General features: G+C 45.4%; 1 protein-coding gene across 1 annotated transcript in view; it reads left to right on the plus strand.

Moving 5' to 3' along the window:
• ptprq (protein tyrosine phosphatase receptor type Q) overlaps positions 1 to 12,915 on the plus strand; it is a gene marked incomplete at its 5' end in the record, with an annotated part of 94,258 nt that overhangs the window by 49,117 nt on the left and 32,226 nt on the right. The window contains 13 exons of the mRNA XM_079502304.1: positions 319 to 480; positions 1,611 to 1,793; positions 2,284 to 2,391; positions 3,392 to 3,673; positions 4,460 to 4,741; positions 5,357 to 5,477; positions 6,101 to 6,255; positions 7,214 to 7,359; positions 8,339 to 8,507; positions 10,533 to 10,856; positions 11,232 to 11,510; positions 11,877 to 12,028; positions 12,405 to 12,546. Of these exons, the coding sequence (XP_079358430.1) occupies positions 319 to 480; positions 1,611 to 1,793; positions 2,284 to 2,391; positions 3,392 to 3,673; positions 4,460 to 4,741; positions 5,357 to 5,477; positions 6,101 to 6,255; positions 7,214 to 7,359; positions 8,339 to 8,507; positions 10,533 to 10,856; positions 11,232 to 11,510; positions 11,877 to 12,028; positions 12,405 to 12,546 (2,505 nt within the window). The remainder of the gene's footprint in view (positions 1 to 318; positions 481 to 1,610; positions 1,794 to 2,283; positions 2,392 to 3,391; positions 3,674 to 4,459; positions 4,742 to 5,356; positions 5,478 to 6,100; positions 6,256 to 7,213; positions 7,360 to 8,338; positions 8,508 to 10,532; positions 10,857 to 11,231; positions 11,511 to 11,876; positions 12,029 to 12,404; positions 12,547 to 12,915) is intronic.

Below are 12,915 nucleotides of genomic sequence, written 5' to 3' on the forward strand. Positions count from 1 at the left end.
AAACTGCGCTACAAAGTATTATTATTATTTTAAAGTAAGGTAAAACTCATAATGTGGCATTATGGAAGGCGTATGGAAAATCTTATAACACATTACAAGTATAATTCCTTACAATGCATTATAAAGGCATATAAATTCATTATACTGTAGACAGGTTTTCTAATGTACAGTACATGTTATAAATCCTGTGTGTGTGTGTGTGTGTGTGTGTGTGTGTGTGTGTGTGTGTGTGTGTGTGTGTGTGTGTGTGTGTGCGTGTGCATGCGTGCGTGCGTGCGTGCGTGCGTGCGTGCGTGTGTGCGTGTGTGCGTGCTCCAGTGGTACTGGTCAGAGAGGGGTTGGTGGATGTCCAGTCTGAGGAGTTGTCCTACCTGGTGTCTGACCTCAATCCGTTCACTGAGTACACCATCAAGGTGACGGCGGCCACAGCTGTGGGAGAGGGCCCTGCCGTGAACATCACAGAGAAGACCAGGGAGCAGGGTGGGTGGTAGCTTATACTCGCTTCTTAGAAAATATGGCTACCAAACTTTTCAGGTCGAGACCCAAAAGAGAATTTAGACATTTTGCCCGGGACCCAAACTAGTGAAAATAGCCGATCTACAAGCTCACAATGCGTCGCTTCGGGCCACGTTGAGAGCTTGTAGATCGGCTATTTTCACTACTTCTTTTTCCTAAATAATGGCATTTCATAGATTCTTCTTTGATTTCTTCATGAAACTACTGAAAAATATCACTGAATTTTCTTTTTAATTCATAAAAAATATATTTTTTAGGAATGCATTTTGGGAAATGTTTTGAAATAATAATTAATAAACAAAATGTATAGCAAACAAAAGATAAAGGGACCCATAAAAACAGATCTGGTCAACATAAATTACCCATTGACCAGACCCAAAAAAGGCAAAAAGTATATTATACAGAGAAGCTGGTGTGCTGAGAGGCTTCCCAGCCTGGAGAATAGACTCAAAACCAACCAACACAAAACAGGCTTTGTTTCGGTGATTAGCGGAGTAGTTTTATTTTTGGTAAAGTTGGACCCCTCGCACGGCAGTGGATTTTTTTTTAGCCGTGAGCAGCAGAGGCTTTCCTGGCAGGGTGTTAGTGAGAACTCGCTAACGCATGGGTTCTCAACGTTTGCCCCCCTCCCCACCCCCAATACAAATTGACCGCTACAATAACCTTAATAATAGCGAAAATACATCATAAATAAATACTGAAACCAGATATAATCATTAAGGAAAGTTTATGCATGCACTATGTAAACTCTAAATTTTTTTTTTTTTAATACTTTGGGCACCCCCCAAAATAATTTCGGGACAGCCCGAGGGGTCATTTACCAGCCATTCAGTTGCAATAAAAATGTATTATTTTTGTAATATTTAGCGACCCCCCCTGGGGGGTTGCGACCCACGTGTTGACAACCCCTGCACTAACGCACTGGACCAGGGCTAAGAGCGTGCAAGCCGTGCATGTTATTGTGATCGTTAGCGATCATTACAAGGACTATAAAATCCTGTAAAAACTGATTGTCTTAGAGCAGATGATAATATTATGATGAAAAGTACATGACGTGCTTTCTTCTGTTGGTTTCCCGTTCTGATGTTTATTAGCCCCCAGCTCTGTGGTAGGCGTGTCCTATCAGAACATTAGCTCCACCTCCATCCGGGTGAGCTGGGCTCCTCCCCTCAACCCCAACGGACGAATCACACACTACACGGTCTACGGTCTCAACCTCCATAGCAACCAGGCTCTGCAGTGGGTCACCAACAACGACACCAGCATATTGCTGACAGGTAGAAGATCACACACACACACACACACACACACACGCACTGTACTGCGTGTGCGCGCGCGCGTACTGTACTGTAGTACAGCCATTCTCAACCTGTGGGCCTGGGGCCCACTGGTGGGCCGTGAGGATATTGCAATCGGGCCCCTGATTAATTTACATAAGGCAATTTTAATTATATAAAATAAATCTATCTATAAATGTCTCTGTGTGTACGTACGTGTGTAACAATGTACATCTGTAATCCATGTAACTCGAGAACCGTTCGCCCAACCGACTTCAAATATGACACACTAATATATAGTGTAATAATAATAATAATAATAATCATAATCATAATCATAACAAAAAGTCATGTATTTTTTCTTTATAACCTTGAAGTAAGTTTTCATAGTGAATCCATTAAATAGACACTTCTATTTAATGGATCCAAGCTGGAGCTGTGTTCCAGCTTGATCCATCTTGATCCATCTGACCACTTCTCCTTGTTGCAGGTTTGGACAAGTACAGTGGTTATAAACTGCGTGTGGCGGCATCCACAGCTATAGGAGAGAGTTCTCTGTCCGACCTGGACGACACCTTCGTTTTCACCGCAGAAGACGGTTGGTTCTCCACAGCTATTCTACACACCAGTGGTTTTCAAACATTTTGCCCCCAAGGCACATCTTTATTCTTAGATAAAACACAGATATCTTAACCCATTCTGTACGGGAACCCCTTTTGGTGTTTTAACTATTGAAAAATAGCAGATCTACAAGCTCGTAGCGCGCCACCGAGTGGCGCACTACGAGCTTGTAGGTCTGCTATTTTTGAAAAATCGTGAAAATGCAGCACACATCTTTGAATATATATTCTTTCAGGAGACTTTTTATTTTAGGTCAGGCCTACAGTAAATGGGTTAAATAAAAATAAGCTCACGATGTGTTGCACTGCGACCTGTTAAAATAAATAAAAACCTTTAGCCTACAATGACTTGTCCAAAAAGAGTCTCAGTATTGGTAGGTGAGTACGCACAAAGTACTGATATGGTGAATTATTCATAACGTGTGGTTGTAACATGGTTTGGGAATGGGAACCACTGCTCTACACAAGAAGAAACACTTTCTCACAAACCACTCTGCTTTGTTCCCTATCAAATATAAATGAGCGTTATTTTAAATATCACATTGTGCTAGAATATTAAATAAACATTAAATAAATATTGGAAAACGTTAGAATGTGTATATAGGTAATATATGTATAAATAGGTAAGTCTAGACTACTGTTTCCCAAACAGTGTACAATACATATACTATATATATACATATATAACATATATAAAATTATTAAAAAAATAAAGTTTTGGAACCACTGGTCTAGGCTATGTTTGGTACAAACAAGACATAACCTATAGTCCTAGACTGTAACATCATAAACATTAGGGAATTATAGATATTATATCTAAGATTTAGATTGCTGGTATACTGTAGACCTCACACCTTGGAGCTGCATGAAACCAGCTTGAATTCCACTTCTAGGTTCAGTGATATGTCAGACAGACACCACTGCCAGCCCTTGACCTCTCTCTCCCTCTCCTCTCTGTCCTTTAACACACTCACTCAGAGCCCGACTCCCCCCCTCTGGACTTAGCTGTGGTGGAGACCACGCCCTCCACCGCCACCCTGACCTGGTCTCCGCCCGAACGGGCCAACGGGGCCATCCAACGCTACGAGGTCCTGTACGAGAACGAGTCCTACTCCGCCGTGGTCAACACCTCGGTGCCCCGGGCCACCCTGACTCACCTGAGGCCGTACTCCTACTACAACGTGTCCGTCTTGGCGTACACGCGCCACGGACACGGCAACCAGTCCTCGGACACGTTGGCCATGCTGTCTGGAGAGGACGGTATGTGTGTGTACACTCGCCTGCGCTGAAACAAAAATATCTCCTCCCATATATCAAAATCTGTATTTGGACTCCCTCTGACTCTCTCTCTGTGTCTTTATGTGTGAAAACATATTTGTTGTTATGAAATTGTAAGCTAGAGGTTCACGCGCCTTTGGCATGCTCAAATCTAGCATCAAGTGTAAAAAATAATAAAATAAAAATAAAAATCGCCTTCCGATCATGCACCTGTGATGCCTTGCACTGCATCACATGATCGGCCGTAGCCAATCGGAAGAAGGAAACACAACCGTCCACTTCCTGTATCTGTGTCGTTTTAAACTCGAAATGTAGGCTGCATCCGCAGCGATTGAACAGAACGCGGGCGTTCTGGGATCATTTCTGAAGCTTCTGAAGAGAAGTACACTTTAGTACACGGACAGAGTTAGTAATGGCAGATTTGAGAAACGGAAGCTGCAAAACCTGGGTTCAAAGCGCAGAGGTAAATTGAGTGACGTCAGAGCACAGGCACAGCACAGGAGTAAATGGCAGTTCTGCATACGTCACGGTCTATGACTTGGCAACCTGAACTGGGTACAGACATGTGAGCAATGGGTACAAAACTGTAAGCTTCTGCCATTTGTAGGTAATATAAGATAATGGTATAAGTTTTGAATGATGTTTTCTTTTTCTTATATAGCACGGTTCACAACTATCTATTCAGGTTTAATTTAAACATTAATTCTGTCTTTGCATATGTGTCCACCAAACACGGTGCCTGTTTCTTTTCATTTTTCATTCCCCCAGTCCCGGGCAGTCCTCCGTATGGCCTCTCGTACGAGTCTGTTGCCTCCAGCGAGGTGAACGTGACGTGGCAGCCCCCGCTGGTGCCCAACGGCGCCATCACCCACTACAGTCTGCAGCTGTGGAATTCCACCCACACCCTCAACCTCACGTCCCCGACCAGCGGCCTCCACATCACGCACCTGAAGAAGTACGCACAATACCGCCTCGTGGTGCAGGCCAACACGCGCGTCGGGCCGGGCGACCACGCGAGCGAGCCGCTCAACATCACCACACTGGAGGATGGTGAGGGGGGTGTTTTTGGTGGGAATGGGGGGGATATGGGGGGAAGGGGAAGTGAGAGAGAGAGAGAGAGAGAGAGAGAGAGAGAGAGAGAGAGAGAGAGAGAGAGAGAGGGTTGTTGGGTTTTCTTTTCAGTTTTTCAGGTGACTGCTTGGACTGAAATGGAGTGAAATCTTCACTTTCCTTTGATCTTATCCTCCAGTGTCCTCTCTCGTCTAGGTCAGTTCACAGCAAAGGTGTTCCAGAAAGCACTAATGGCATTACATCACAGGTACCCGATCCTGACTGTCTGAGAGGTTCCTCATGTTGCTTCCATGCCCCGAGAAAGCCAAAGCCACACCAGGATCACCACAACAGCCACTTACCTGTGTTTAATTTCAGGGCCACGGTACTCCGATTCTTAGGGCTTTCTCAGTGACGTGCAGCGCGAACTTGACAGGATATCTGGGAAGCTGTCCTGTCGCCCTGGCCTGCCAGTCCAGTGCCCATTGCACTGGTAGCAGGCCATGTGTGGCCCATTGCACTGGTAGCAGGCCATGTGTGGCCCATTGCACTGGTAGCAGGCCATGTGTGCGCTTGTTTCTTGACAAATGTTAAAGTTTCTCTCCCACCGCTCAGACCCAGACACACCCCCTCAGTTCCTCCATTCCAAGAAGTTGTCAGACTACGAGGTGGAGTTGTCCTGGGAGGAGCCTCTGGAGGCCAATTCAGACATCCTTTACTACGCAGTTAGAGTATGGTGAGTTGTCTGTCTGTCTGTCTAGCCTTTAGATGTGATTGTTGTACAATCACATCACATTCTCTCTGATACTATAGTTTGCCCCCTGTACTGTCCGTGTGTCTCTCTGTGTGTCCGTCCGTCCGTCCGCCCGTCTGTGAACAGCTAATCTCTGGGACCGCTGGCCCGTTCGAAGCAAAACTGTGCACAAACACTTCCTGCATGTCAGAGCAGAACCTCTGCTCCGATTTTTTCAGATCGGCCTGTTATAGCGCAACAAAATCGATGAAATGAAGTATTTGTTTTAGCAATTTTTGCAATTTTAATACCGTACTGTAATGAAGTGAACATCCCTGTCCATATACTGTAGTAGCAAAGGCTAAACTTGTAATTTACTGTAGATAGCATTGTATGTAGACATAGCACTCTATAGTGTATACACTCATAGCTTTACCGTACATATTTTCTACTGTTAGACAGATGCTAGGTTCTTAGCTTCCTTATGATTCTTGATGACTATTTTTATGTATTTGATGTATTACCATGTGTTGTTCTTGCTTTCTGTAAATCGCTCTGGATTAAGAGTGTCTACCAAATGCTAAATTGTAGTTCAAGTTCAAGTCTTTTTTGCTCTCCCATATCAGGAACGAGTCGAGTGAGTCGTGGCAGAACGTGACACAGACGTCCGTGGTGATCACTGTGGACTCTGAGAGTGTCTACAATGTCTCAGTGTCCAGCTGGACCAGAATGGGAGACGGAGGAGTGTTGGTATCCATCACCTTCACCACCATCGATTCAGGTTCTGTCTGGACAAAATATGATGGATATGTACCATCCCCACGCTTGAAAGTGTAATAGATTTTTGAAATAATATGTATTACTAACTCTGATTTGGTTCAGACCTGTGGCAGATGACTTAGGGGTGTTGGGTCACACTCACAACAACCTGCGCTATTCATTTTTGGGGCGGTGTTGTTTTCAAACCAACAGTAAAGGTTACATTTCATGAACATGGGGCCCAAGCCAAACCATTAGTAATGCATGATGAGATTAGTGTGCCAATGGGCTCTATGCACACACACGCATTTTGAAAAGGACTTGAGCCCCTGCCCTACTTCTTTCACAGGTGTTACCGCCGATACTAATGACGGCTCTGTTCCATTCAGTTGAAACAGAGTCGGGGTGCTGCTATTGTGCACGACGTTGGCTCACTGGAAACACTCTGCTACACCAGTGGTTCGCAAAGTGCCCTTGAGTGGGTTCCAAATGGCCCTGTACGGCCGGGTGTGGGGTGCTTGAAATTAAAAAGTTTGAGAACTGCACTGCACATTAAATGGAACAGAGCCTTAATTACGTATCATCGGTAACACCTGTGAAGGACATTAGAAGAGTTATTCTGGCCTGGGCCGTGGCTCAGCGGTCCAGGCACCTTGGCTGGCAATCCAGTCTGGCAGTGTGCCGTGGGTTCGACTCCCGATCCCGACGGCCTTTACTGCATGTCATCCCCCCATCTCTCTCCCCATTTCCTGTCAGCTATACTGTCTGTCCCTCCATAAAAAAATAAAATAAAATAAAGGCGAAAGCCACAAAAAAACATTAAAAAAAGAGTTATTCTGTGAGCATATAGCTCATTGTACACTACTCTCAAGTTCACAGTGAAGTGAAAAGTCAACACTGTTTTTTTTTCTTTTATGTTGTCTTCAGGATGTTGAGAAAATAACCCACTGCTTGCCATGTGTTCTCTCTCTCTCCTGCAGAGCCATTTGATCCTCCGCAGAACGTGTCATACACCAACGTGACGACCTCCTCTGTCACCCTGACGTGGCGTCCACCCAACCAACCCAACGGCATCATCGTACACTACACCATCTACTACCATGACAACGGCACTGTCACTAAGCAGGTAGCCTGGCCCAGCCTGTATGATTTCTGGTCTAGAGGGGCGGGTGATGGTCGAATCAGGCGGTGGATCCTATTGTTTCACCGATCTGAGCTTTTTTAACCGAATGTGAACGAAAATAAAAGCCTGGGTAGCGAGGCTGCTAAGCAGGTGACACACGCACAGTGGAATATATTAGAAACATGTTTGTACCGTTACATTTTATGTGTGAAATATCATCAACAATTTGCATTTAATCAAATAGAAAAAGACTACAATTGAAAATAGAAAAAGACTACAATTGAATATAATAATAGTAAGTGGGTGAGATAGCATTCACCCACATGAACCCCAGCGTCCCGAAGGCGAACATTCGGCAAACATAGGCAATGCACAATGTGAGCTTTTACTTGTATATTGGCTGTTTTCAGGGGAGAGATTTGGTGTAGGAAAAAAGGATTCTACACATCCCTTCTAAATCAGTAGTTCTCACAGATATTTCCACAATATTTAAAAGAAAAGTTTGTAAAAGTGGTATAATAATAGCTTACAATAATATTGTAAGCTATTATTGTGCCATTGAGTTCACACAGATGTGTATCCAGATATTATCTGGATACACATCTGTGTGAACTCAATGGCTAAGTTATAGAATATAAACAACTAAATATGCAAGACAAGTACGTATTTTTCTACACACTATGATTAATTTAATCATTTGTGAGTCATGTCAATGTCAATCATGTAATGTTGCAAAACTGTTCATTACAAAACATGAATGACATGAAAAATAGAAATGAGTGTAAAGTTCCAATTGACAAAAAAAAGATATATATATATATATATATATATATATATATATATATATATATATATTACACCGGGGGGGGGGGGGGGGGGGGGGGGGGGGCACGTGCCCCCTCGTCCCCCCTAAAATCACCACTGTGCCATATGATGCTGTTATGGACACTGACTGTGCTTGTGTCTGTCTGTTTATCTACAGAGGGTACCGGTTGGTGCATTAACCCCCGCCTCTCCTGACTCGCCCTACTCTCACACTGTGACCGGGCTGGTCGGGGGAACCAATTACAGCCTGTGGATGACCTCCAGCACTATACAGGGAGATGGAGGAATGCAGAGTCAGCCCTTTACCCTGATACTGCCTGAGGATGGTCAGTCACACACACACACACACACACACACACACACACACACACGCACACGCACACATGTACAGAAGAACAGTACTGTACATCACATATTAAACACAGGCCTCTAGTTTGAGGGTAGTAAACTCGCACACCATGCATTGTTTTGTCAGAGTTCCGTGCAGGTGCTAGCTGGCGCATTCTCCCGTCATTGCTGAGATCCAAACATGTGCAAGTCGGCCTTAGGATAGTTTCTGTATATCTACTGAAACCAGCAAACAAATATTACATCCTGCATGCTTCCCCTTTATTTGGAGAGCCACATTCAGATCGAATACCCAAACCTTTAATAAAGTGACAGTATAAAAATGCAATGTTGTGTTTGGGTTGTTCCTTTGCATTAGGCCCATCTCTTTAGCCCAGTTTCGCTGCTGTGTCACATTTCCGAACCCATTATCCCTACAATTATTAACATTACCACCCTCTAACTAGACGTCATAGCTTCATGAATAAATGAGGCTTACTAAAACAAACAAATAGGCTAGCGTACACCCACATACTACTGTATAGTCTTGCATTGGGGCTACGTCTGCACACCTTTTTCCCCCAAACATCTTTGCCTCTTAAAAATTACATAAAAACTCTGCGATCGAACACATTGCTTTCAACCTGTCAGTCAAAGGAGATAACTCTCAGTCTGGCAAACTGGCTCTTTTTTGTCCTCCTGAGACCCTGTACCTTGGGAGACAACCGGTTTGTATTTCCTTTTACTGAGTAGGGAGAAAGTTGTCAGGGAAAAATACAAGTACAATAGTCAAGGAAGGCTGTTATCCAACAAAACTTTGACAGGAAGTCGGCAGGCTTGGCAGAAAACTTTTTTTTATAAAGGCTTTGTACACAGAGAGAAAGACTGTCATCTGATCTGGACAGAAATAGCAGCAGCTGTTAAGGAGACTTTGTTACTGCACACATCTATGCAATAGATACAGTTATATTCCAAACAGTGTTTTTTTAGTGACATGTGTCCCAAAAAGCGATCGCCTTGTTTTTGTGTGATTTTGTGAAAAAATGGTGCAGACAGGCAGCCTTTGTAAGGCTTTTGTGCATGCAGAGTGTTTTATGTATACACAATGCTCATGACTCATGTCTCTTGAATGATAATTGCCTGTACTGACTGTGTATCTCTGCCTGTTGCTCTAGCAGCCTCTCCACTCTCAGTCAAGCAGTGGACCTCCAGGGCACCCCGCCTGTACCGCCCGGCAAAGCCCCCCACTAGGTGGGGGCTCATTCATCTGGGCTCCTCAGACCCCCACGCACATCATCCGCTCATCCACTTTATACTGGCCTCTCAAGTGCTACACCCCTACCCTTCCCCTTGCCTTACCTAATCTGCCACTTCTGATCCTCTGTGGCGTGCCACAAATGATGTGCCTCTCTGCACACCTGCTCAGACAGCTGGGTGACTAGCGAGGGGAGCTAAATAGGATGAGCTCTGAACACAGGATGAGTATTTCCTGCTCTGTGTCTGTCAAACCATAACGTTTTTTTTTGTGGTTTACTTCCCTCTCCATTACTTCTCAATTTCATTGAATTGGACTGTTGAATTCATGGAACGATGTTGTTGTCTTGTTTTGTTTTTCCCACTATACACTGGTCTTGTCTTTTCTATGTTTATTTTTCCAACCCTCAGTTTTCCATATCGATAAAAGAACTGTCATGTTTCTCTGGCTTACTCCCTCCATGTGTGCTGTACTGACTGTCTTAATTGGTGTGATGACGACGGTGGTTTTTGGCAGTTCTCATGACAATGAGAGATGATGACCATAATTAATGCTGATTACAATAATACCGACTGATGCACTGTTCATTCCCACTCTCCTCAGAAGTGTGTGTGTGCGTGTGCGTGTGTCTGTGTGCGTGCGTGCGTGGTTGATTAATTGGCCTCATTTTCTGGCATTCATTAAACTCCTTTATCCCAAGCAGCTTGCAATTTGGGAAGCCGTTCGTACATCAGTAACCATGATGACACCCTCCCCTCCCCCTCCTCAGTGCCCAGTGACTCGGTCCACAACCTGACGGCTCAGATCTACAGCTCCACGGCCATCATCGTCAGCTGGGACCCTCCCCTGGAGCCCAACGGCCGGCCCTACTACCTGCTCACGCTGCAGGAGGCTGGCGTACCCCCCGGCCCAAGACCCCCGGGCGCACCCCCCGCGGTCAACCGGACCCGGGAGATGACCACGGAGAACCACGGATACTTCTTCACCAACCTCCGGAAGTACTTCCCCTACGTGTTTACGGTCACACCGGCGACCGGCGCCGGGCCCGCCCTGAACCTCAGCAGAACGTTGTACCTGAGGACGGACGATGACAGTGAGTTGGCGTACACACGCACGCACGCACGCACTATATTATAGTGTACTTATGTGTAATTATATTGCAATAGTAATGTGTGGTTGTCAAAAATCTGAAGGCACACCTGGACCTGAATTACTAATGTGCCTCAGCACACCGTTTAGGAACTACTTAAACGGTATTTATTTTAGACCACAGGTCTTCAACAGGGGGTCCGGGTCCCCAGAGTTAAATCTTTGTGTGATAGGAAGTTTTTTGACCACTTGAACCCTAGCATCCCTATTCTGAGAAGTACGATAACGAGTACGATAACGAGTACTTTTGGTACTTCAAGTGCATTCATTTTGTCGTACTGACTGAGCTGTGTGTATCTACATTGTGTGCCTCCTCCAGTCCCGAGCTCTCCTCCGGTGCTCGTGTCCAGCAGAAACCTGTCGTCCTCCTCCATCTCGGTCAACTGGCAGAGCCCGCTGGAGCCCAACGGGGAGATAACGGAGTACACTCTCACGCTGTTCGGACCGTGGGGAGACATCAACGCCACGCTGACCTCCGACACATGGTTCACCTTCACCGAGCTGATGCCGTACACACCCTACAACCTCTCCATTGCCGCCGCCACGCTCAAGGGCACAGGCCCCGCCCTCTTCCTGCTGCTGCACACTGATGAAGCAGGTAGGTGTTTTAACACGTTGAGGAAACCCGAGAATGCCTTCTAAAAGCAGTGTTTCTCAAACGTGTTCGTGCCAAGGATCCCCCAAATTGATATACAGGTATAGGCTATATGTACTGTAGCAGAATAACAGATCTACAAGCTCATAGCGAGGCACCGAGTTCCACGCTATTTTTGAAAGATCGTGAAAATACATAACAATCTTTGAATACATATTCTTTCAGAGCGACCGTTTTTAACTCACATCTTTGCTTCTGGGACCTTCCTGGAACATTAGAAGCCATTTTTAGGAGCCATTTTTCTCAGTCCTAGGCCTCAGTCCTAGTGTGATAAAAATGTGAGTACTTTTCCCCACCACTGTGCTGCAGGCCCCATGTCCCCCCCGCTCAACCTGACCATATACAACCACACGGCCGACTCTGTGTGGCTGAGCTGGGAGCCGGCGCTGGACCCCAACGGACTGGTCACACACTACGGCTTCAGGATCCGTGAGCTCATCACACACACCGTCACGCACCAGGTGAGAATAACTGGCTAATTTCACACACTGGAGGGCGGCCCCACACACGACGACAACAGCTGCAACAACAAACAAACACTCACAAATAGAATGACGCACGCGCACGTACGTACGTACACGCACACAGTCAATCATTCACTTTCACACCAAGTACTGTGGCTCTCATTTCACACTCCATACACAATCTGACACGCGGCAAATGTATCTTGGTTTGTTTTTATCTTAGATTTTATGACCTATGTTGGTTGTCTGTGCATGTGCATGTGCGTGTGTGTGTGTGTGTGTGTGTGTGTGTGTGTGTGTGTGTGTGTGTGTGTGTGTGTGTGTGCGTGTGCGTGTGTGTGTGTGTGTGTGACGTCTGCACTCTGTGTGTCAGAATTCCTCGGGTCCCTGGACCATGGAACATCTCGTCGGCTTTAGGCCTCACAGCTCCTACCAGATCAGTGTTTACAGCTACACCAAAATTGGCCACGGAGACGAGTACAGCAGTCCTGTCACTTTCACCACCAACGAATCAGGTATACATGAGCTTGTTACTGTTTGTTGACAGCACACACAGCTAGTAGACTTGAGTTGGTCTGTCTGTTGGCCAACATATACATGCTCTCATCTTATGTCCATGACTGTGTGTGTGTGTGTGTGTGTGTGTGTGTGTGTGTGTGTGTGTGTGTGTGTGTGTGTGTGTCTAGTAAGTACAGCTGACAGCCTGTGGCTTGTTGTCTAGCATACTTTCATATACTGTACATTCAATTCTATTCTTCATGCTAAAAATGCAGTAGCCAACTGTAGCAGTATCAGCTACTTCATTCTATCCTGTCTTTCCACTAGGCATGTAACGATATATTGTATTGTATCGATATTAAGGTTGGGCGATATACCAACATCGC

Source organism: Electrona antarctica (genome assembly GCF_951216825.1).
Source record: "Electrona antarctica genome assembly, chromosome: 5".
Lineage (NCBI taxonomy): Eukaryota > Metazoa > Chordata > Actinopteri > Myctophiformes > Myctophidae > Electrona > Electrona antarctica.